Source organism: Nansenia antarctica (assembly GCF_963989245.1).
Source record: "Nansenia antarctica genome assembly, chromosome: 9".
NCBI lineage: Eukaryota > Metazoa > Chordata > Actinopteri > Argentiniformes > Microstomatidae > Nansenia > Nansenia antarctica.
Genome location: NC_137679.1, coordinates 18,816,339 through 18,842,765, shown reverse-complemented (window position 1 = coordinate 18,842,765; position 26,427 = coordinate 18,816,339). Strand labels below are relative to the sequence as shown.

Genomic DNA, 26,427 nt, shown 5'->3' with positions numbered 1-26,427 from the left:
TAACAAAATAGTAAATATTAACCAGTGAATACTCTACTTAATAAGGATCTCCGCCTTGTAAACTTGGCAGTAATCCACAAAAATATACTTTTTCCTTGAATCTGGTGATGGTACAATACATACGTACTTACACCAAGGTGATATATATATATTAAAGTTGCTATATACATAACAAAAGAAAACGTTTGGCTCAAATTCTTAATTTTACAAACAGAACAGCAAGTGTTCATGGCTTTAGATATTGATTCAAGATCTGGCTTGCATGTCTTGATATTGTTTGTAACAAAGCACAGTAAAAATGAAAAACATGTTTTTGAGAGAATTGCTAGGAAATCATACCTACAAAACAACAGAAAAGAACATACAGCTTTGGCTTACATTACCAATGTAAATTGTTGGAGGAATGAGAAAATTTCTTGCTACGACTGTATGTCATCAGTTCAACTGGACAATTTCCCATTATTTTAATTTCCCATATATATCATATTGTTTCAGATTATAAAATGAATATGTTATTATTGCAATATACTCTTTTCCTATGTCGTTTTGAACTAATAATATGACTGTGAGCATTTGTGTGTCCATGTACAGTAGGCTACAGTAGCTTTACCCCGCTAGATAAATACTACCTTTTTTTAGATTGACAGGACAACCCTTGTATAGAGTATCTCTGAGGTCAATACCGTTTAACAATTTGATTTCACATCAACTGACTTAATAAATTAATAGAAGAGACAAATTGAAACAAAGTTAGGGTGTATGAGGTTACACCACGTTTTGAAATAGGAGCTGTTACACTGAACACCACAAGCAAGGGGCCCTCAGCAAGAAAAGCAACACTCTGACTTTCTCTGATTGTTTGTTACTTGCAACCACAACAGCAAAAACAGCAACTACAAGTAAGTGCCAGACTAGACCAGTGACTACAATAATCTATATTGTTTAATATTTCTTTTTTCTCTTTGAACATCGGACTCCTGCAAACATAATCTGATTCGCACCAAGTACCTGATAACATATGTTTGTGTACATAATTCAGTCCAACTAATTTGACTTAATTTTCTTATCGACGTGAGATGTATTTAATTTAGATATGTCCTGACACCTTGAATTTAATTCGCTGTGGCCTTCTTACAAAAAATAAAATGGAGTTAAATAATAATATTATAACGATAGCCACAAGGAGCCTTCCTTCATGCCCCCCTGCTTCTCTCCCCCATGTCTACCTTCCTCCTCCGTCGGACTAGCTGGTGACTGGAGGCCTGACTGGGGGGGAGGGGGGGCTCTCTATGTCACCCAGGTGTCCATGCGCATGCGCTTGACAGAGGGTCTCTCCCTGTCCTCGGTGCCGGCGGGGGGTCTGCCCAGCCCCAGGGGGGAGTGGAAGTCTGGCCGGTGGTCCTCCCGGTCGCTGCCGTCGTAGGAGCTGCAGGAGGAGCTGAGGCTGTCGGCGGGCGAGCGGCCCAGGTCTTGCCGGCTGGACACCTGCTGCTGCTGCTGGTGTTGCTGCTGCTGTTGCTGCTGTTGTTGTTGTTGTTGTTGTTGTTGCTGCTGTTGTTGTTGTTGTTGCTGCTGTTGTTGTTGTTGCTGTTGTTGTTGCTGCTGCTGCTGCTGCTGTTGCTGAAGAAAACCAGAGGGGGTGACACGCTCACGCGGGGGGGAGATGGGCTCCGACTTGATGTTGGTGTTATGGCTGGTGTTGATAGAGAGGTTGGAGCCCTGAGGTAGGTGACCGCCACCCCTGTGAAGAAGAGCAGCGGGGGAGTCAGTGTCCATTTTGAAACGAACTCTGTGTACACAGACTACACACATTATGATCACACACATATGATCAGGGCAGGATTCGGTGTACACACATATGATCAGGCAAGGATCTTGGAGTGCAAGTTACAAAACAGTCATTGAGTGTACATGAGAAAGTGTATGCTTGTGTGGGTGTCTTTTGTACTGGCTACGTGTTCCATGTTTTGCTCGTGTGTTACTCACACCAAAGAGCTGAGAGCTGCCTGGCCCAGTTGATGTTGTTGCCATGCCGACATGGATCCCAGAGAGAGCCCCGGAGAGCCGAAGCCCTGTAGGGAGGAGATCTCTGCACTGCTCAGGGAGTACTCTGCAAAAACAACACCACCAGCGCACACCGTGAGCACCCCTCCCACAGCAACACCTCTCACCACGGGAGAACAGACCAAGAAGTAACACTTCTGCAGCAATAACAGGTAGCAGTGGCTGGGGACAGACAGGCTAGACTCACCAGGGTTGTAGGAGGAGGGCATGCCAGTGAAGAGCAGGCCTTGGGAGGCCAGGCTGGGAGTGGTGACAGACACTACTGGGGTGGCCAGTGACTGGTTGGACTGGGAGATGCTTATCCTTTGGGTGTTCTGTAAACAGCACAGGAAAAACAAACCATAAGCCACTGACTAAGTCATTTTTAACAACGCTGTGGTAAACCCAAAGTATAAACACTGTTATCTCTTGATTTACTTTTTAAAATAAATGTCTCATGTATTCATACCTGACAAATGACAAATGAGGTGAACATTGTTCAAATTTTTAAAAAAGATAATTCTGTTATATGATGGTTAGATGATTATTACGGCACCAATAACAGCATGGAATAAAAGTGTTTCTAAACGACTTATTGCCACAAGGTGGCGCTGTAGCTTCATGACACATCTGTACTCTAGCCACAATCCTGATAACATTGAACCATTTTCTGTTATGACCAAGGCTTTCAAACTAATCAATGCTACACAAAAACAAAATCCCATCTAATAAAGACATTGATTGTCTTTGTCTAAGTGGGATGTGATTTGTAAGGGAATTTCTTAACAGGGACTTTCAGTGCAAAGATATTGGATAATACAGGAATCACAGGATATGAACATGTCTTTTTCAGATAGGTTACAGTTGCAATCGAGAATAGTGTGATTTGTACTGATAGGCCTTTTGCATAGTGGCTACAGGGCCTCAAATCAACATGGGTAGTATCTCTTGTAAGTCAGCAACCCTCAGTGCAGTGACGGGCATGCTGTCCAAACACACACACACACACACACACACACACACGCACGCATGCACGCACATATGCACACACACACACACACACACACGCGCACACACATGCGCACACACACGCACACACACACACACACACACACACACACACACACACACACACACACACACACACACACAGCCAGTGTCTTCATGCAGCAAGACCACACAAGCTCTGAGCCGACAAACTACTGTACAGTGTACTGAACTCATCAGACCTACGCACTCCCTGCTCTAGAACTTATAGATCTGTGCAAGCTTTATTCAAATCCTCGGAGGATTACAAACTACACGTACTGCATTAAACCCTGTCCTTCATGGATCTCAAATATCAACTTGAAATGTTAATCATGTTCTTTCTGACCTGAAAGTGAGAACAAATCAGCATGAGCTCCAGAACTGTGTGATCTAGGAATAACGACTAGCAACTTTGCACCATCAGTCCAAAAGAAACATCTGCCAAATATCCCTATCTGTGGTTACGCAGTGATCTAAACACCTGGCGTGGCAGTTTAAATAAACATAGCCCAGCTGAGTTTTACACATTACATCAGAGGCAACAACGTATCCTGGTATTCAATAACTTCCTTGCAAAAATGCACAGTTCCTAGTACTTACTACAACCACATGACATCATCAGCATCTCTGAGAGTGGCATCATCCAAAATGTCATCTGCTCCTCCTCAAGAGGAAAAGAATCCAAACATTTACAACTCTTGTTTGAAAATTATTTTGAAATATCATTAATGATGCAAGATCTTGCAGGAACATGAAGTAACAATACTGTCATATTTTACTGAACTCTGAGGAGCTGTGTGAACCAGTGTGTTTATTTAATTGTGAGTTTATTGGAAGAGGCCCTATATGTGCTCACTCACAGACAAACACAAACACACACAAACAAGCTCAAATAAGATGACTAGCATTCCCTCAACACAAGGGAGTGGAGGTGCAGATAAAACAGGTTGAGGCATTGAACAGGCCAGACCCAAAGCATGCAGTGACAAACTGATCTCAACTTGAGCTCATTTTCCTCTGTGTACAGTGGCTTCGGAAAGTACTGAGACCCCTTCAAACTTTTTCCACATTTGTATGTGTTATTGAGTTATTGACTCAATTTAAAATTCCACACACAATACCCCATAATGACAAAGCAAAAACATGTTTTTAGAATTGTTTGCAAATGTGTTAAAATGTCATGTACTTCATGTACATATTCAGACCCTTTGCTATGACACTCACATTTAACTCAAATGCAAAAATGTCTTCAACAAACCACTCAATAAGTTGCATTGAATCCATCTGAGGGATAATAGGTCATGTGATTTTAGAATGAACATCTTTTGACTTTTATAGTCTCTGGATTGCATAGGAATCAAATACACACTGTGTGGATTAGGATTCTCACTACCAACTCAGCAAATTTCATAATTTTCTCTTGATCCTGACAAACTCCCCACTCCCTGCCAGTGACAAACATACCCATAACATTATGCAGCTACCACTATTCTTCACACGAGAGATAGTGCAGAAACTGCATTGCATGTGTTGGATTTGCAATGCTTTGTAGTAAAACCAAATAAACACATTTCCAGACACTTTCTTCGCTGTATCACTTAAATTCATTGTTGCAAACACAATTATGGACGTGAAATAGATGATTTTCCATTAAGGGATTATTTTTGGCCACTTGGTTATAGTTATAGTTTTGTAGAGTGACTGAAATGATGTTGTCCCATGCTTTCTTCTCTCCACCATTCAACTTTGTACATTTGTGTAAGTCTCCCCAGGCCTCAGGAACGCATTTCTGAGCAGTTTTGTTCCTCTCCATTTGCTCAGTTTGTAATGACAACCAGTATATAATAGTTCCCATGCAAATCAGAGACCCTATAAAAACAAAGATATTAATTCAAAAATCACATGAACTATTATCCTTGCATTAAGATGAACTTATTGAATGATTTGGGTATTGTGTGTGGATTGATGGCAAACAATCTATTTAATCCATTTTAAATTGAGTCCACAACAAAATGTGTGAAATGTAAAGGGGTCTGAATACATTCAGAAGCCACTGTATATCTGTCCCAAGTATTGCACAAACTCATTACAAGATGTTCCAATCTCCAGTTCAAGCACAACCGTCACTCCTGCATTCTGTATGTGATGACGTATGTACAGACTGGATCTGCCTCTTCAGTATGTCGTTGTTAAGATGAAGTTGAAAGCATGTTCATTCAGCCATTATTTTCCCAGGCATTTCTCAAGACTCACCAAATCCATTTCCTCCTCCTCCGACTGCTCTCAACAGAAGAGAAGAAGAGAGGTATGGTTACAAAGAAAAAACGGTCTGGAGGAACTCTAAAGACACCTTTCTGATGGTGAAAACCAAAGGTCTGATTGGCTGATTGTGAGAGAACAAAAATCATATAGACGTAACTGCTCTCTGGATTCACATGTACTGTCCTATGCTGCTCCTGTCATCTTCATAGACGCTTTTCGTCTTATAATTATTTATTTAATAATTTTGCCATTTAGCAGACGCTTTTATCCAAAGCGACTTACAATTACGAATTACAGGGACATTCCCCCTGGAGTAACTGAGGGCTAAGTGCCTTACCCAAGGGCACACTAGTAGTGGTGTGGCTTCAGGCGGGATTTGAACTCACAACCTTCCGATCACAAGTCCAACTCACTATCCACTAGACCACCACTACCCCTTATGAATCTGCAATAACTTCAAATTCCTAACACATTTTTTCAAACATCACTATTGTGAAAACAATATGGGCGGGGATGATGATAACTTGTTTTATTGTGGCCATTACAGAGTAGGACCTATACAAAAGGGGACAGATATGGAAGGGGAAGAGGTAACTAGTATCAGTCCCAAATAGATGAACTAGATGCTTGTCCATGAGTAAAGACACTCAGGCTATTAGGAGACAAAGGCTGAATAAACACAAGTGGACTTAACCTGACTTGGACTTAACCTCACATTTAACATGTGCTTAACCTCTCCTACAGTATCTGGGTTAAATCAATACAATCCTTGGTCAAGAAAATTACACCATCAATCCTGAGGCTAGCCTGACTCACTTGAAAGGCTCTCGACTTTAAATTGAAACGTGTTCAAGAAATGAGTTCAAAAACTCACTGGTTGCTGTAGGTAAACTCAATGCAGACTGTAATGCAAGTCTGCATGCGGTTAATACATCATTCTATCTAAACTAAAAGAGTAGTACATAGATACCAGCCTTTAACAAGACTAACACGATACAGTATTACTGAGCCAATCAATATATCTTTTTTAAATAATTGAGTCTTTTAGGCTTGCTTGTGGTGCTTAGCTTAGGGGCTGAATGGAAGGCCATCTTCCATCTCCCCTGAGCAGTGGTGGGACAGACTGTGCCCAGCCAGGCCAGGCCGTGTCTTAATACCCACACTCAATCAATACCGGCAGGAAGACACGACAAGGGCGACAAGATATTATCTGGCTCACACTCTGGGCCCCTGATTAAGCCTTCATCCCCACTCTGTCACACCGAGATGTGATTAATTTAATACCATTATGGCCTAATGACAGGCTGTCTGCAGACCTGCCACCGCCATCGCCAGCCCACCCCACACTGCACTGGCGAGCCTCAACTCTGGAACGGTTAAGTCTGCAGTGACAGAGCGGTTCCCTCCCCTCTGTCTCAACACCTCGGCAGGGTTCACGACTTCTGAATCTCTCCCTCGACTCGTGTAATCCCGCAGGTTCGTTCTAATAAAGAGGACTCTTAATCACTTTGTCCTCCTCGCGTGAAGTTTTGTTTTGGTTCAGTTTATGTGGAGCTCTCTCTCTCTCCCGTTTTTGCACCCATGGCAACAGACCCGTGCCTACACCCTGCTCCGGGCCGGTGGTTCAGAAGCACCCACGGTAACCCCAGGTGTATTTACCAAAACAAGTGCTTCTGTTTCTTGGAGGAACTCCCTTCGCTGAAAGAGCAGAGCACCAGCAATAAGGCGGGTTGGTAAAGTACATTATTGGGCCAATTTCTGAAAACTTTTCTCCCATTGCCTCTCTCTCTCTCTCTCTCTCTCTCTCTCTCTCTCTCTCTCTCTCTCTCTCTCTCTCTCTCTCTCTCTCTCTCTCTCTCTCTCTCTCTTTCTGCCCCCATTTTGATTTATGGCCATGACAGTCTTGTGTAGCCTCAGGTGCTCCATGTGGTCAGAGCTCTCTGCACCTTAATTATAATAATTAGAGAGGGCCTCTAATTTCAATATGAATAATTGAGTGACTGTTAAGACGCCTGGGCGTACAGAGATATAGCTGTGCTGTTTGTGTTCTTGGCGCAGGCCAGAGACTCCAGGCCAGAGACTCCCCTGTTATGTAGGTGATCACAGAAAAATGCCGCATGAGAAGAAGACGAAAAAAAACGCCGAACAGTGATTGCTGTTGATGGGAGCAGTTTGAGGCCGTACACTGTAAATGAGTCCCACCAGGAAGACAAACAGGTCCTCAGACAGGCAGCATTGATATCCCGAGGCAGGGTAGGACCATTCCTGCTGGTGAAAACATGTCTGACATCGCACGCTATATCGCCGTGATACCATCAGGATCCTGTGCTTGTGGGTGGGGGGGGGGGGGAATAAAACACAACTGCCTCTGCTGCGCACATGTGTGAGAGAGAAGGAGACTGATGCTAGGCCAACATCTGAGCGGCATTGCCTGGGTCGTTACTCAAGGGTTCTCTCAGCTGCTGGGCTCATGTGCAGCGGGGTGCACTGCTCTGGGGACGGGGGGGGCCTCTACTCACCAGTGGGGGCATCATGCCCTTGCTGGATGGAGGGATCACCACTCTGAGGTCTGGCTTGCGGTTTCCCATCCCCATGTTCCCTCCGGGGGGCGGTGGAGATTTGGTGGGCATGACTTTCCCCAGGCCGTTCCCGCTGGGTGTGCCCAAGAGTCCCGGAGAGCCCCTGGGGTTGACGAAGCCGTTCCCTGCAAAGAGACAGAGACAGACACCACAGAGGATTACGGGCCTGGGACTGACAACATTTCACTGCACAATCATCAGCCAAGTCTCCAACCCAACACACCATTTCAAAGCGGCGTAGCTTGCTGCAGCACGCAACGTTAAGCGTTCCCAACCCTCTGGGAAGTTTTAATAGACTCCGATAATTACCCAGCACATTTACAAAAATAAAAAGGTCCATTTCCAAAATTGATGAGGCTTTCATTCTTGCTGTGAGAGACGATATCACAGTCAACCCCTTGCATCTTGGGATGAGGTGCAATTCACTCGACAAATGTACTGTGACTGAAGCTGTAGCCTAAGCCATTATAGTTGTGTAAAATTACTCTCTGCTATAAAAGATTGTTATGGCCACTGTTTTATCATTCCTGCCATTCCAGTACACAAACTGTAGCAAGTTGATGTTGCCTTCTCTAGTTTCGACATTGAAACTGTTGTTGTGAATTGCTATACTGCACATTGCTGTTCTCACAAACACCCTGTTGCATTTGTGAGCTGCTGTCATTTCCTTCTTCTCTGTACTGTAGGTTGATAGAAAGTGAGTCATACTGCTTGTTTACCCCCCACCCAGGGTCATTTCCTGTGTGGCAGCTCGCCTCACTAAGTGAACACCATGAAAATGGTAATGAAGAGGTTGTCAGAGGGAAGGACAGGTCGCCAGCCTGTTAAAAACACAAGTGGAGTAAAAGACACACGTATACAGCCTGAGTTGTCGAAGACTGACACAGCTGCAGTGATACAATCATTTTAATTTGTTTGTTTGTTCCACAAACAGTACAGTAGCTAAAGCTAAAGCTAAAAAAAAACGAAACAGAAATGTACTGTATGTAGTACGTCGATTTGCTTTGATGCATTATTTAGGTAAACCTTCTGATGAATTCAATTATCAACGAGAACATGTGAGAAAATAAGGAAAAAGCAGAGGGATAAATGAATGAATGAATGATCTTGTACGGGTTGTACGGGTACAACGAAATTGAAATTGAAATGCACCGTCCTAAGATAGTAAAACACAGTCCTAAGATAATAAAAAAACAAGAATGAGACATAAATAGACATAAATAGCGGGATATACCTAAAATTAATCGGTAGGAATCTGAGTATGTATCTATTATGTAAACTTATATACTTATATACACTATATGGTCTATTCACAGGGGGGTATATAGTATATAGCGGGGTGTTAGCATGTAACTATGTACTTTTATAAACATATAAACATATGAACTAGTAAACTTATATACAGTGTATGTAAACCTAAACAAAATAATGTAAACATATTGCACGGTTATAGAATAGTGTACTATTCCCTTGGTTATTGCACAGTAGTTTCTCGTATTGCTATCTAATATGCCATCAACAGATCAGTGTCACCCTTCAACAAGTAAGCGAGTGCTCCATTGTGTTCCATATATTCCAGTGAAACACAACCCGACTGCAGAATAAGCAGGGCCCCTGCTCAGAGGAATAATGGAACAATCACGTCTCTAACTATAGATAAGAACCCCAACAATACAATACATGGCCAAATAAACAGTTATGAGACCTACAATGGTATCTCACAGCTGAATCAACAGCATACGCCAGCCGCTATCGCTCCCAGCACTGGCTTTGATCTTACACGCAAAGTGACTGCTACAAAATCCAAGATACATAGAATGAACAATGAACTCTTGAAATAGCCGATCTGACATAAAAATGAAATTATTCGACTTAATTATTGGTTCACTGAAGAGTGAGTATCCCTGTCAACAATAGTTGCATCACAAATATATACATATATACATTTAAACATCATAAATATATACGTTTCTGAGATACTGATACTTTTCTGACAGGTAAACAAACCCCTATTGTAGATGTTGCATGCAAAGGAAATACAGGTTGAGGGTGTGTGGGCAAATCACATGAGGCAACATCTGGGCTGGTGCTGAGAGGGGGAGGGTCAAAATGTGACATTACTGTAAAAGGTGCAGCAACTGATTATGATCAGAGCGCTGTGATATCATTGCATGGAATCAATCCAAAATCTGTTGTTGCAGAGATGTGAAATGTGTAGGCACTGCAGTCAGTAACGTAAGGCCTTTTCCGAGAGAAGAAACAAGCTCCTTGAACCTCGTTGTACATAGCCTACAGCCAGCGATGCACAACAGTAACAGGCGGAAACGTTAAATACATTATGTACAGAACATCATGCCTAGAAATTGCTGATGAGGAAAGGAGTGCACCACGCAGTTGTCATCAGCATCCATTAAAACCTCTAAAACGGGTCTACTAAATGAGCAGTATTGGTAGATTATTTTTTACTTTAATTATTTAACGTTAATTTTGAAACAAGAAATTGATCAAATGCTCAGCGCAAAGCTTCTTGGCAGGAACATTTCTGTGGGTTTGTTTTCTGTCTATTGGGCTTTTCATTCCAGATTCAGAAAACTGACAGATTGGTTCTGCCGTTAAATCCTCCCTGAATGATCAGAGCATGTAGAATGATGTTTAGCTTCCGTGTTTGGGTAAATAAATAGACTCATTGTTCTAAATAATTAACACATATTTTGGGAGCAGTGTTACATAAGGGCTTGTCTTTGAGACTCACACATGTCGTTTTGAAAGACAAAAAAACAATGTTGACAAAATTGGAGAATGCATCGTACTGAAATCGTACGGAAAGTGATGCAAACATCACAGGAATTTGACTTTCAGTAAGGAAAGAAAATCTGCATGAATGAGAAAAGATTAATGGATGTGAATCATGGGCCTCTAATAGATTAAGTGGAAAGGAGAGCAACTTTCTAATTATAGCCTTCATTAATGAGCCTGGCCAGAAACTCTTTAGTTGGTGCAGCCAGTAGTATTGTTTTGAGAGGCTACAGTAACTAGATGTTCCTAGAACTTAATTTCATATTTAACTCGGGGGGGCCCCTTAGTATAAAAACAAATACGATTTTGAATGCTTCTTGAAGGGGAAAAATAACATTGTACAAGTTTACAAGAAATCCACCGGGAGCCCTTACAGCCAACATTGGACCTCCAGGTACAGTGGAATCATGTGGGCAGATAAGAGTAGTGAGTTCTGACACACAAGCAGTCTTTGTAATTGCTCTTCAAGAGCCTGTGACTCTTCAGTATTAATGAAGGAATCTGCACAGCTTGCAGGCATATTGCATAACAGAGAGAGAATTCTCCTATTCTTCATATTCTGACAAGCTTTCACTCTTAATGCTCAACAGAGTGGGAATATAGCCTGTACCAAGTGGAACTGTGAACAATGCAGATCAAATTCAATGAACAGTATGTATCGCGCACATCACATTTCTAATGAGGTGTAAAATATACAGTATATATATATACTTATCACAGAGTTGGTTTAATTACATCCATTGTTCATGTTTTATAAAGGCAATGATGACTTTATAGTCATCGCGTGAGCCAAGGTCTAGATTTGAATAAGAGCCAGACCAGATGGCACATTTTTGTTAGAACAATTGAAAATTAATTGCTCTCATAAAAACTGCCCGTTTAAGATATTTAATTAAACAACAGTTATGCCTACATGTATTTGCTTGCAAGTCAGAATATGGTAGTGAAGCTTCAGGCACACATTGGGCTTTGTGAACCTCCGAATCGTGGAATGTTTCAAAACATACGAGAAAATTATACTATAAAAACAAAGCCTCGATCGGTTTGTCCACCGACTACATCACATAATGTATTCAGAGGACACAATATGAAAAGATACAAAACTGTAGATGGGCAATGGGACATAATGATTCACTTCACTTTGCCAGCTAGTGTACAGTACAGTATGTCAACATGACAGAGAGAGTTTTCGCTCTGAGGACAAGAGCTGACATATCAACTGGGATTAGAGTCTGGATCAGTATGGCCATTCCTTGGGCTTAATCAGTGATCCGGGGCATTTCCCAGGACATTCTCCCTGCGTGTAAGCCTCTCTCAGTGGCCGTATCAAGCCGCACCACCGGGGGAGCGAGAGAGAGAAGAGAAGAGATAACACGACTAACACACAAGGAGCATTCCGTCTGCATGGTCCAAAAGGCCTCTCCTCTCCTCTGTCGCTGCTGCTTGTGAAAAGTCCCAGCTATGCCAGGAATGGTCATCTGACGGGAACCCTGGAGACCTTCCTCTTCCCAGCACTCTCTCTCTGCTCTTCTGTTCCCTCGCTGTTTGATACAAACAACAGCTGCAGTCTCCTCCCAGTGTGCCAACGGCTGACGCCCCTTGGCATAGGGTCCGAACACAGTACCACTACACACACAACCTTACTGCCTTACTTAAGCACATGGGGGTCAGGGGGGGTCAGAGCGCTACCGATGAACCTAACACACACACAGATCAAACACTTCACAATGCCCGATCGTTGTATCGTCGCTCACTTCACGAAGCACAAACTCCAACCTCTATTACAGTATGTCAGGACTGATCTTTTTTTTACTTGGTGAAAAGGGACATCTTCTAAAATGTCGGATTTCCAATTCCAAAACACGATAGATTTGAACACACTGTCACATACTGTATCTCCTGATTGCATAATGCATCTTCCATTACCTCCCGACAATGTGCTGTGAGAGCCAGTGATGTGTGTGTGTAGCAGGGAGAGGGTTAACGTCCACCTGCCTCTGCCTCTCACAGAGCACATAGCAGCCATGACAGGCTGTCCGGTCATTGTGTACAGAGGACTTAGAGAGATGTCATGGCCGGAATACCTCCAGTGTTCTGTTGGCCTAGGCATCTTGCAGGCTCTCTCCGGCCATATAAGGGCTGCCAGGGGTACCCAGACAAACAAATGCACCTGTCAATAGAGGGAAGGAAACTGGAGGAGGGAGGGATGGAGGGAGGGTAGGAGGGAGGGAGGGAGGGTGGGAGGTATGGAGGCGACAGCCTTAAAGGAAACGCTGTGTTTATTTACCTGCCAGAGCTAATCAGTTGCCTGGACAGTGAACATGACTCAATATTTTGAATTATTTCAGGAGGATTGTTTTTTTATTCCTTAGTATCAAATGATAGGCTTCAGGTAGACTTCGAAGTAGTAAAAATATACAAACTAAAATTGCAAACTAATATTATGTACAACATGTTGATTTGTGGCTTATAGAGCAACACTAAGTGACCAACATAAGATATACAGTATCACCGAATGACAGTGGTACAAATGACCTTTGGTTTGTAAAGCAGTTGGTAGAGCATTGCGCCTAACAATGCTTAGGTTGTGGGTTCGATGCCTGCTGGGACCATATATACTGAAAAATGTATGCAATCACTGCATTGTAAGTCGCTTTGGATAAAAGCGTCAGCTAAATGCCATATATATTATATTAGCATCCTTGATGATTAGACATCTGATGATTATGCCTCCGATTCTGAAAAAAAACAGAGAACTCCCAAAAACATATCCGTCCCTCCTGGGCTAGTTGTTTGAACCAAGGATATACAGTAATCATTCACACAGCAGTTCTAGCTGCTGGGTGTGTACTGAACAAACAGTAGATGTCTGTCAGAGAGTATGTGAACCAACATGCTGACACTCGGCTCCGCCGCCTGGCTAAGCAGTAAGGAACGTTTCCCATCACTCCAACCTCATGCATACGAAGACCACGACACTCTAGTCAGTGACACACATACACAGGGTTCCCACACCTTCTGAAACATCCAATTCAAGCACCTTTCAAGGACTTTCAAGAGTCAATTCCCTCAAATTCAAGGACCCAACACGGCACAGTTTGAGACAGATCTAGATGAGAATTGATATAATAGGAACTATCCGCTCACAGACAACAATTAAAAAGAGAGGCTTGAATGTGTGAACACTAGATGGTCTCTTGCCTTCTCTACCACAGCACAGCAAAACAATATATTGTGAAATATGTGTAAAGTTAAGCAATACAGAGAGGAGGAGCTAAGTAAAACATTTTTGAATATAAAAAAACATTTAGAGAGAGAGAGAGAGACAGGAATTCAAGCACTTTAAATGACCCATGTCTATTTTCAAAAACTTGTTAGACCTTCATTTTCCCCCCGCAAATTCACAAACTTTCAAGGATTTCAAGGACCCGTGGGAAACCCTGCATACACCTTCAACATCCCCAATACTCAGAGAAGGAGAAACATGTGGCCTGGGGGGTGGTCCAGTAAAGTCTAGCACCATGGCTTTAACAGTGCACACATGGGACTGCCCCAGCCCCACTCCCAGAAAAAGAACCTTTAAAAAAAGAAGAGATGGGAACACATGTACGGTATCCTTTTGCATGTCAATGTAAAAGTGTGACTCAAAACCACTGACAACCATCCGAAGTGACAACAGCCGTCTTTGACCATGTCACTGACACATGGCTTATCCAGCTCGCTCGTGCTCGCCTGCTGAGTGGCCGACTGGGCAGAGCTACAGAGAGCTAATTGATTCCTCCTGGAGGACAGACCCGCTGGGCAGGAGCCCACACATGGTTTGGCACTGAGAGGTCTGTGTTAGTCAGTGTGGCACCCTAATGAGATGCACCAGAATGATACGATTAACCATCTGCATCCTTTACGCGATAGAGAGACGCCAGATCAGGGACATCAGGGCCCTGTTCCCCAGATGCCTCGGTTCTATACCCGCCTCCTCTCAGTCTTAATGAACATATGAGGTGTCTGGGAAAAAATGCTCAGGTGCTAAATGATTCTATTATTTCAAGGGGATAAACCAACATGGAGCTGTTCTCCATGTCTTACGTATGCAAATGCAGTCGTCCACTCTTACCGCGTTCTGGAAGAATCTCACAGTGAGTGGGTGTGGGGGGATTCGTACCCTTTTATTGTCTCTTCGCTCACTTTGTGCACTCATCCAAGACAACATTTTACAGAGAATGCCCCAAAGTCAACATATATAGTATATGTATATAGTAGTATATAGTATATGCCACTACTCCATCTGGGTTTATAATATGTCCATATTCGAACACTCTGACCATGACATCCGAAGCAGCATCCTTGCTTTAATATAGGAACGCCATTATTCGGTACAATAATATGATACAAACGAATAAAATAAGATGCACAATGACTTATGATCAGCTTGTGAATCTACTGTTCACGGCATTAAATATATAGAAGTGTGTGTGTGTGTGTGTGTTTTGCGGTCAAGTGCTTTGCGGATACAATAAAGTGATAGTCATGTTAGTTCAGCTGTAAGCTGGATGAATGCGCCGACACAGAGACTAAAGACACCACTGCTGCCTCGGTAGCTCCCCACAGAATAGAGAAATACGTCTTTTCTCAGATAAGTGTTCAGACATGCAGTCATTCTAACACATTTGAGTATCAACATGGATAAGGACAACGTTAGACCGCTCCAGCGCGCCTCAGAGTTTCAGTCAGTGAGGGTGACGTTACATTTAATTCCAGCCACTTCCTGGAAGGACCAAATGTTTCACCTCAGAGATGCGTCTTTAACCATTGTGGTTTTCACACCTCAATATTTCCCTTCACCCACCGATGACCTAACTTCTCGATTCTAACACCTTCTAGCTGTGTGGCCTGTGTGTGCCACACCTCTCCATCCTGCGAACTCCACAGGCCTGACCTCATGATCACTATGATGTGCATAGCAGTGGTGGCTGGTGGAGGCCGAAACCGGAGGACAGGCTTATTGTGTGTTTGATACCATTCTCCATTCCATCCTAAGCAAACACGTCAAATGTCCAAAAATATCCAGAAGCTAACACGGTCACTTAAGACAATCTGAAAGAACAAGTGGGTGAAAACAGGAAACTGCAACAGGACTCAGGACAGGACAGGTGTCAGTTGACGGTGCTGATACTGACCTGCATTTCCAGCACTGGGGGGCCTCTGAGGACCCCCGCTGGAGCCCACGTTCCTGTGTAGGGAGGACTGGGGGGGGGGGAGCATCCCGCTGTCGCTCAGGGAGGCTGCGGCTGCGGCCAGGGCCTGGGTGTTCAGGCCGGGGTTGTAGGACATGGCGTTTGGGTTGGAGACCGGCACCGCCACGTGCATGGAGAAGTTCTGCTGGGGCAGCGCTGTGGGCTACAAGGGGGAAACACACAAGACATGGGCACAATCAATGGCCTGGCACTGGCGGCAGGGTCACAGGGGGCATGGGGATGGCAGAGCACAACCTGGGATGGCAGATCAGTCACATGGGTATGAGCAACAGAGAACTGATATCCAGAATATTACTTTGTTTATTTATGTTCAAAATACCAGTTGATAACCCTTCCTTACATGCTATTACATTTTCTTTAAACATTGTATGACAAGGTCGTTGTCAAGAAAAGACTGAATAAAACAAGAAAAGCTTTGCATAACATGGATTCTTAGGATTCTTATAAGGCTGTACAAACAATTTCATTCTGGTATGAACAGTGACTGCTGTATCTGTTATCAACTATTATGCACAGATGTACAAGTTTCCAGTTGAGAAAATCATATTTCTGTAAATGCCCCCGTAAAAATCATTACACTTTTTAAACATCGTCTCAGAGGACAAAAATCGTTGCAGAAACATGCATATTGGCATACAGTAGGTCAGTTTGGCATTGTAATAATCAGCACTCCAGTACAGATGAACAGTTTGCTTATAAACAGAATGGCATCAAGGCATTTTTGCACATCCAATAGGAATATGGAGCACTTAGTCTACCGTATACAAGAGAGAAGCATTCTGAAATGACTGCCACTCCAATCCATGTCTATGCAGTGCTGACTATTCAACGCTTGAGTGAGAGTGACTGGTGACAGGGAGACCACTCCATTCATAGCATTGTCCAGTGAGGCAGTTAGTGATATTATTAGTGTGTTAATGGCAAACAGTGGTGCTCTCAGCGTTAGCATTATAGAGAAAAACAACAGTTTTAATAAGCAGTAGGTTGTGTAGAATTCTATCCACCCACAATAAGATCACTATTGTCTTTAGGTAAAGCTCCACACAATAGCAGTTTTTTTTTTATCCACCTCTAGCTTGGTAGTAGTTTGATGATGGAGTGAACAAATACACAGTGGTTGTTGACTGATGGTGGGATTTTGGAGTGCTGGTGGAGGGGAGAGAGTAGGGATAGACCATAGTACACTACAATAAGATAAGGGGGAGGGGGGACTGAAACACCTATCATAGAATCATCTGCTCTGTCACATGATCTGGGTACCGTGAGACTAAGAGAGATTCAATTTCCCGATCTGCTTGGGGGTGAAAATTGGGTTTTGGAGAAAAAACACATAAATCACCAAAGCTTACAGAAACAGTCAATATCTAAGTTGGAGGGGGAAGGAAATTGGAGAAACCTTCTCTTTTTTTAAAGGAGTATTTGTCTTTATAACACAAAGCTTCACCATGTTGTCCCCCCTATGAAAACTAGGACATTCCTTTTCATATGAACCTTTGAATTTAGTTTGGTTTGGATTGCTATGGCTTCATTCATTACACATATATTCAGAATGTAGAGCTTTGAAAAGGTTACACCAATTATCACAATGTGATCTTATCAGGGTGTGCAAAAATATAAGTTGCAATACAAAATCAACAAAATCAACATTGTTAACACAAACACAAACAAACACTTCCAATGAACGGGTAAAAAAGGTTATGCTTCAACAGTCCAAGTTTGCTTAGTTGGCAGAGGTTGCAGGGTGGGATAATGTCAAAAGAAGAAAAAAACGTATAACCAAAAGAAGGTAAAATAAAACATTTTGAAAATCCGTTGTGCCACAAAGCCAAGCCAAAAACATTGCATTTACTTACGATTTTATGATTTCTCATCATATTATCAAACTCCTCATTAATTTTTTTATACTTTTCTTCTGTGTGAGGGGTGAGGACATATGAGGCATCGGGGTCCGGGCTATCACACCCTCGGTGTTCTTTCTTGTTTAGCGCCTGTAGTGAACATCAACATAAAGACAGGAATCAACACAAAATGGAAGGGAAGGGAGGAAGTACTTACACCACAGCGCTTGTACATTAAATCACTCTCTTCGCTTAGTTTGCCGAAACGGTCGTCCATGAGGGGGCTGTGCCCAAAACAGTCATCAGGATCAGGACTGGCACACAACTGGCCTTTGTTTGTTAATTTCTGAAATAAAATTGCACAATTCACACATACAGTACAGCATATATTCCTCTAAGTCTGGCCCTGTCATCTGTGCATAGGGGTTACAATATATCTCATATATTATATGGAGAAAAACATAAATATACATTGTGAGACAATCAGTGGCTCTCCTAAATACAAGCATACAATATAGCAGCTATAATAAAAACTATGATAAAACTGCTACAGAAATAATCAGTAATCAGTTATTAGTCATAATACTTCAAATGACTTTCTACTAATCTAGTTAAGAGTCAAAGTCAAAAACATTCAGTCTGCTATTGTGAGCTGTGGACCAATGATTGTGCATGATGGGGGAATTGAAATGTCACTGCATATTCTTTCAGACTCTAGTAATATTCTGCACAGAATGTTCCCCCCCCTCTCTCTCTCTCTCTCTTTCTCTCTCTCTCCCCCTCCCTCGCTCCCTCCCTCTCTCTGCATGTGTGTGTTTCAATGCATATTTCATTATCTTTCAGTTATCATAAGCCACCCAGCTGGAAGACACCCGAGCATAAGAGGATCCCACAGAGCAGCAGTTTAGAATGTACCAGACTCTATTCAGCATGGTTGCCACTCATGGGATCTTATCAAAGTTAAGTAATGTAGGAAATCAAATGGATTATAATGTGTGGTCAAAGACGCTTATCGGAGCATGAAATGGGGGTGATTATTGTAAGAGCAAAGAGCACACAGTGTGTCTATAGTGATCTCTAAGTAGGAAGAGTCTTGCTTCTTTGAGGGAACGAAGCTGTATAGTTGAACTAACAGTCGCTACATAAAAACAGTGTTCTGTTTGGGGGTCTATCAGGGAGGCTGTTCTCTCCCCTTCATTAACAGTCTGAATGACAGTGTTAACAAGCCTCCGTGACAGATGATGATATCAAGCCTGTGCACATCCAAAGTGATTTATATGGCCGCTCTCCGGGTTCCCCTATCAACCTGCTGCAGGTCCACGCTGGTGACCTTTCCTGTCTCTGGGCTGCCTCTGAGCTGGGTGTATACAGGAAGGTCACTGACTCCTCTGGATGGAAGGGCCACAGTCTGTGGACGAGGAGAGGGGCCTGCACACACTAATGAGCCCTTAGTCTCTGCCTCTGTCTCCCTCCATCACCCTTGCGGTGGAGGTAACGATGCCGTGTGTGTGTGTGTGTGTGTGTGATGCGTGTGTGTGTGTGTGTGTGTGTGTGTGTGATGTGTGTGTGTGTGATGCGTGTGTGTGTGATGCGTGTGTGTGTGTGTGTGTGTGTGTGTGTGTGTGTCTAGGCGTTGCTGTAGCAGCTGGTGGCTGCTGACAGCTCTCTGACAGAACAGTGGTGTCTGTGCTGATCTTTATCAAACAGCGTGGTTTACCCAGCCCTGCATATACGTACACATGCACACACACACACACACACACACACACACACACACACACACACACACACACACACACACACACACCACTGAGGGGCCCGCTGTAAACAGTACACATATTTCCGAAAATTGAAATTAGCAACGCTGTCTGAGACTGCCACTTGACTCCACTTCAATGACTTCCAACCATACAGATCATTGAACGTGCCGGTGCTGAATCCAACAACCCCTACACTAGTTTATTACACCCCAGAGCAGAGAGAAGAAACATTATCAGTATGCTGCTGAGAGCTGAAAGTTCACAGTCGGACCAAAAGATAAAAAAGCAAACGTTCTCAAAAGCACCTCAATGTCATCAGTCATATGTGTCAGAGTGTGTGTTCCTCAGAGGAGAGAGAGAGAGAGAGACAGACTCTCAGGGGGGAATGAATGGAACACTAACAGTGTGTTTGTGCCTAGAGATTCACCACAGACTGATGTGGCACAGGGCAGAGGCATTCTTCTCATTCTATGAAAACGCCTTCCTGGTTCATTTCCTGTTCACCCAGGGTACTCTTTAGTTAGGGTTACCCAAAAAAGGCAGTGTTTACCAGAGGAAATATGCACTTTCTCCACCAGATTGCCACAGATTTCGTCGGGACCTGCAAATTAAAAGTCCCAACCTGCTCATTATGGGAATAGATTGGTTGGGCTGGCCGGGCATGGCTGTGTGAGATGGGCAGGGCTGCGGCACTTCCACAACAAGCTCGGTTCCTGGCCCGCAACGCGGCCGCACCCTCTGGCCTTGCTGGCCGCACAGGGCGGGGCCCAGCTCAGCCCAGCTCAGCCCAGCCCAGCCTGGGTGGAAACAACCAGTGCCAGGGACACTTAAGCGTTCAGTACAAACCATGGAACATGTTGCACTGAGACACAACAATAGCCCCGCAACAACCTGCACTTTGACTCGATCACTTTAACTAGCTTTCTAATTGAATATCTATAATTACGGTTTACCATGGACGCATACATATATAGATCTCAACCTACAGTGTTAGGTTAATCACATTGATACTCGATTGTACAGGTGTGATGGCAACGCTCCAACGTGATACGGTATACGAGGGCACACATCAGCACGTTAGCCTAGCACATCCGTTCGGCTACGAAAGGGTTACGAGGTGACAGCTTCCCTCTCTCCGAGGTGCTCCCGAGCATGTTGGAGAGGAGGGAAGTTCGGGGACAGCATGGCCGTAATTCCTCCTTAAATGACTTGGCATGTTCCGGGTGTCCCACTGACGCTGCCCGCAGCTCCCAGTAAATGGATCACTAAATCAGCACATGGCCAAACAGGTGTCCCTCTCCCCCAAACACCTGTCAGGCCCCGGCGCCCCAGCCCGGCCAATCACGAATGGCCTCACGCCGACATGGCCTTAGAAGGGGCCACATGGAGGCCTGAAGGCCAGCAGCCCTGACCCCCCCCCCCCCCCCCCCCTCCAGTCAAGGTTTAACTCTTTAAGGTCAACAATAAGTATTGAGCTTTTCGATCTGGTACTCAGTATTTTTTTACCTAAAAACACAACACCAAGCAGCTGTATGATAAATGCATAAAAGCAAGACTTGCTTTTAGAGGAGGCTAGCTTTTCAAAAGACGACGTTTCAAAGCTGCGTGGTTTTGGGAGACATAGCTGGAACGGTGTGAATACAGTAGCGTTTTCAACAGCGTTTATAATGGAGGGAGGTCTGTCGGTAATAGGGGTCTGCAGAGTAGTGACGAGTGGACTTGTGTAATCTATTCACAAGGCCCTGGGAGGCTCACAGAGGCTATTGGGAACAAGGCCAGCAGCTATTTTCTCACAGCCGTCCAGACCTGTATTGATAGAAGTTTGGCTCTACACACAAAAATGAGAGTCTGAGTGTCTGACGTCAAACCAGCAGGGCATCATAGTGTTTGTGTTAGCGGGAGAGAGAGGGAGAGAGAGAAAGAGAGAGAGGGAGGGAGAGAGAGAGAGAAAGAGAGAGTTTGTGTGCGTGTGTGTGCGTGTGTATGTGTGCGTGTGTATGTGTGTGTGTGTGTGTGTGTGTGTGTGTGTGTGTGTGTGTGTGTGTGTGTGTGTGTGGGTGTGTGTGTGGGTGTGTGTGTGCGTGTGTAACACTGACACCTTAGTAATGGGTTTGTTGTCAAGTATCTGCTGATGATGACATCAATCAGTCATCTCCACCTGAGCCCCTATTGTTAACATCACTGCAACCCAAAGTGATATTCAACCAAGCATCTGCACAGCGCTATACAGTACACTTTTGGCGCAGTATGTCAATTGTAATACGTACAGCATGAAAGCACATTATGTTTCGCAATTGCAATGTCATTATCCACTGTGAATTTCCCTCTGTGAGGAAGTCTAGCCTTCGATCTACAGTAAATCAACAGAGACTGACAGAAGGCTTACCGACGCTTGAAGAGTTCCTACGACAGCCACGTTAACATAAAAAAAAGAAAATAAATAAACACGATTTAATGAGTTAAAAAAAAAAATTGGGAGCTGAAGCTGTTGCGTAAGTCACCTCCTTGCACATTACATATGCCTTCCTGGTGAAGCACTTTCACTGAAATGGGTCCAAGCAATTTACTGTACTGTGTGTTGCCTCGGAACATCATTACACTCCGATGCCCTCCCTCCTCCTCCTTGAGTCAAGGAGGGGGTGAATTAGCCCTTGTGCTGTGAATTAGCCCTTGTGGCCATTGCCACAACTAAGCAAGGTAGCGTGCTAATCCTCATGACATCACCATTGTGTCCGGGGCCGTTCCGTCTAATGTGCTTATCAAAGGGCCTCTTTGAGTGTGAATGGACTTGAAAATCAGCATGAGGAAGGCGGCTGATAGGAAGGCTTTTATCTTGCTGAGGAATATTCCTTCTCTTATATAACATCTTAAGAGACAAGTCTTTCAGCGCGAGTGTGTCCCCTCTTTTCCCTCTGGTGCGGTGCTTTTCACTTGAGGGGGAATAAAGGGCTCTGTTAATTGTTCTCATGGGGCACTCTAGTCTAGTCGCTGTTGGTACGCCATCATCAAGCGCTTGTTTAATGTACTGTCGCCGGGGCCGTAACAGTCTCTTGTTTATTCTCACTTCTAATGGTCATATTACTGGTTTAGAGAGGGGGTGGGGAGTTGGGGGGGGGTAAGGATATCGGTAGGATTCCCAGACATATCTGGTTTTAACCTCGTGACCATTACACACACAGCGATCGAGCTGATAGCAGGATATGACCTTCTGTGCGTCCTTCCTTCGGCTACGTCCATTGTCTCACTGCTCGGGCCGACGGGAAACGCAGCGGTGAGGGGTCTCCGTCTCTCACTCGGATCGTCCATGTTTTGGTTTTGTTATTACGATCTTAGCGCAGCTGTTTTTCGAAAACAATATACAGTACGGGGCGAGATCCCATCCAATCCCCCGGCAGAAACCAGGACAATGGCCCCGACCACAATGAGCAGCGAGCTGATACACCAAAGAGGTGCAGTAACACACTATAACAGACTTCTATCAGGCCAGTAATCCTGACTGAGCCCTGGTCTGCATGTCTCTACAGCAGACAGGTGGACGTGTGAGGAGAAAGCCTCTCTCTCTCTCGCCGCCAAGCTCAATATATACTACAGCAGATAATTACATGTGGTTGACCGGCAAGATTGTCACTTTGATAAATATAGAGCTACCATATTATCGGGTAAGAATCCGTCCGCACTGCAGAGAGCAATACCCTTCCCTCAGAGAGGCGGGCAGCTGCTCTGAGACTCTGGTTGAATGACTGGAGTGACAAAGCTATTAGTTGCCACAGTCAAAGAGAACACTCTTTCAATCAGTGGACTGGATATTTTCAGACGATTTCAGTCGCGTGGGAATTAACGTACAAATTGAGGATAAAGGCATCTCAATGTCATCATTATCTACATGTTGAAAAGATCGGGGACGCCTGAAATGCACATGCTCCATTATCATCCATCCAGCTCTTTAGAAACATCTACAGAGTACCGTGAGTCATTTTCCATTAGACTCTTTGAATAAAAGAGGTAGTCTTACTGAATCATATACATACAACTATGTCCCCCATTGCCTCTCTCTCTCTCTCTCTCTCTCTCCCTCACTCTCTCTCTCCCTCTCCCTCTCTCTCTCTCTCTCTCTCTCTCTCTCTCTCTCTCTCTCTCTCTCTTAGAGGTTCAATCTCCCTCTCTCCCTATCTCTCTCTCTTACAAGGTACAGTCTCTCTCTCTCTCTCTCTTTCTCTCTCTTCCTCTCTCTCTCTCTCTCTCTCTCTCCTTCTCTCTCTTTCTCTACCCACCACAGAGTGGATCATTAGCTGTCAGGGCCCTTGAAACCATACCCCCACCCTCAACTCCCATTCCTGCGCTCGCCTCTAAAATATTCATAAGGACAATTAGGAGTTCCGATAAGGCGAGTGTGGAGGGCTTGGGGGGGGGGGGGGTGGCAGAGAGGGCAGGATGTGCCAGCAGGACGTCTGTTCTGCAACACTCTATACCCAGACCACAGACCTGGGCTCATCAATCTGAGGCACATCACCCCTCCCTCCCCCTGCTTCAGAGTGGCATCGTGCCAGCTAACCCCCCCTCTTCTCCCCAACCTGCTTTGCTCTGTCCTCGCCCCTGGGTGGGGGGGGGGGGGGGGGGGTTGTGGGGGGGCGGCAGCCTCACATGGCTCATGCCGGGAGAGGGGCAGAGGGCAGGCAGATAGCCGCACAGACCGTGACATACACAGAAACTGCTGCATGTGAATTCAAGGTTTTGTTTCCGTAGGGCAGGGACCACAAGGTCTACAGTGAGCATGGGTGTGGACTCATGGTTTGGACGTTACGATCCTCATTGTTCCACGGTCCATGCAGGTCACTGTGGTCACTGGTATGAGCTCTGCTAGAGACATCGGGCAGGGTTTGGTGAGGCACACCAATGGCAGCACTTCTGTCATTTAAGTAGTTCAAACCAAATTAGGGCATCTCATCTGTGACCTATTTAGGGTGATTCTGCAGTTTGCCTGGTAGGGTTTGGTCCTATGTAGTCGTGTGTAGCTATACCACCAAATCATGTTGTTCTCATGCCTGCTTTGGAGGTCTGGAGAATTTTACATTAACCGATCTAGCTTGGATTGAACCTGGATGGAGCACAGAGTTTATTTAATTGAATGTTACATTCCAACAACCCTCAACATTCTGAAGATGATTGCTTGTTGATGTGTCCTCTAGCCTACGCTAGTTTGCAATATATATAAAAAATAAAAAATAAACTGTTTTGCTAGAAGAGTGCTCGATACACAAAATCTAGTTGATGAAGGCATTAGGTATGTGATTGGTTTGACGTGTGGCGAGGTGTTACTCATTTCAAACAGGCTTTCACACCTTTGTAGCGACTAGAACTAGGAACGCCTTTTAATCAAGCAAAACTGAGTGTTATCATCTGATCTATGGCAACGCTGATATCATCAAGTAAGAGGTGATGTCATAAAAATGTAATTCTAAACATTCACCAGAAAAAAATTGGGAGCATGGTAGATACTTTTATTTATTTTTAGTAACAACATGACTTGCAACCCACACGTTGGTTGTATGGACATCACTATGGGCAACAATATTTGCTAGTTATTGTGGCTAATGCTAATGTTTGCTAATGCCTGGGACCTAGAGGCAGGGGGACCTGAAAGCTTAGATGCTCTTAAGTGAGTGTCAGTAGCCAGTTTCTTCATAAGTCACATCTTCCATTGCAGTACAATACAGTAGCTTGGCAACCAGGTGAGGCACCCCGCCCAGCATGCCCTGGGAGCAGCCAGTCAACTCAGGCAGAGGACAGGTTAGGATCTGTCTCCCCTCCAGACAGGGTTCAGGAAGCAAGCATGCTGCACCCATACCAACCACTTACAACATTAACAGTCCCTGAGATGTTATAATCATGATAAACCATATTAGTGGAATTCAACAAAATCATCTGACATGGCCAATTAAACCTGTTCAGTGCAGGGGCAGGGTGGATTGGGAATTAATTGTAAAAAAAAAAAAAAGACACATTGAGAGCATTCAGGTAGGTAGACTACACAAACATGGCATGTAGGCTACAGTATGAAAAAGCAACCTTACAAGGAACGCGAAAAGACAGCAAAAACACAAGGCCGAAATTATGTAATTTGTCACTGAGTTGAAAAAAAAAACATGTACTCATGTGTCATGTATCTTGTTTCCTTTGTGAATGAGCACTAGTGTTATTTGTACAAAGCCGTGAGTGCAGTGCTCAAGCACTTGAGATTAGAGTATGCCTCATTAGTGTCAGTGGAGACTAATGTTTACCGGGGAGCGCTATGGCTGGGGGTCTTTTGTTGCCTTGTCTTCCTTTATTTTACCCTCTCCAAGAAGACGTACTAGTTCTGAAATGAAAAATACGTATCAGACTTAAGAGGGAAGGACAGAGAAAAGCTCTGACGTCAATGAGCGACAACAAAAAAAATCTCTTGGCAGTAACCTGGTAACAAGCATCACAGTGGAGAGTGCAGAGGCTTTGTCAAAGAACAGTATTGTGGAGGTAATACATACACACACAGGCCAGAGGGATGGTTTTGCGCTTCACTTTTCTAAACCCAAGAAACATTTGGTTGTTTGTCAACACAGGTAGGAAAAGACTACAATAATAACTAATAATAACTACACCAACGAATCCATCAAAAGCAAATCATTTGTATAGATTGAAGACTCTGGTCTTGATTAAAAACCAGGAGAAGATTTCATTGTTCACTGTTTTCCACCAAACTAACATGCGTTTCCACAGCAACTAAGTCACACAGAACAGAGGGAAGAAACAATTAACATCTATTCACAGCTTGTTTCCTGAACGTGGACAGAAATAGGATGTTCTCTGAAAAAGACTTACATAAAAATTA

General features: G+C 44.0%; 1 protein-coding gene across 1 annotated transcript in view; it reads right to left on the bottom strand.

Moving 5' to 3' along the window:
- Positions 1-1,287: 1,287 nt before the first annotated feature.
- mef2aa (myocyte enhancer factor 2aa) overlaps positions 1,288-26,427 on the bottom strand; it is a gene marked incomplete at its 3' end in the record, with an annotated part of 63,341 nt that continues 38,201 nt past the window's right edge. The window contains exons 4-10 of the mRNA XM_080538788.1: positions 17,818-17,952; positions 15,887-16,106; positions 7,854-8,038; positions 5,326-5,349; positions 2,252-2,378; positions 1,987-2,110; positions 1,288-1,741 (exon numbers count right to left, since the gene is read on the bottom strand). Of these exons, the coding sequence (XP_080394914.1) occupies positions 1,288-1,741; positions 1,987-2,110; positions 2,252-2,378; positions 5,326-5,349; positions 7,854-8,038; positions 15,887-16,106; positions 17,818-17,952 (1,269 nt within the window). The remainder of the gene's footprint in view (positions 1,742-1,986; positions 2,111-2,251; positions 2,379-5,325; positions 5,350-7,853; positions 8,039-15,886; positions 16,107-17,817; positions 17,953-26,427) is intronic.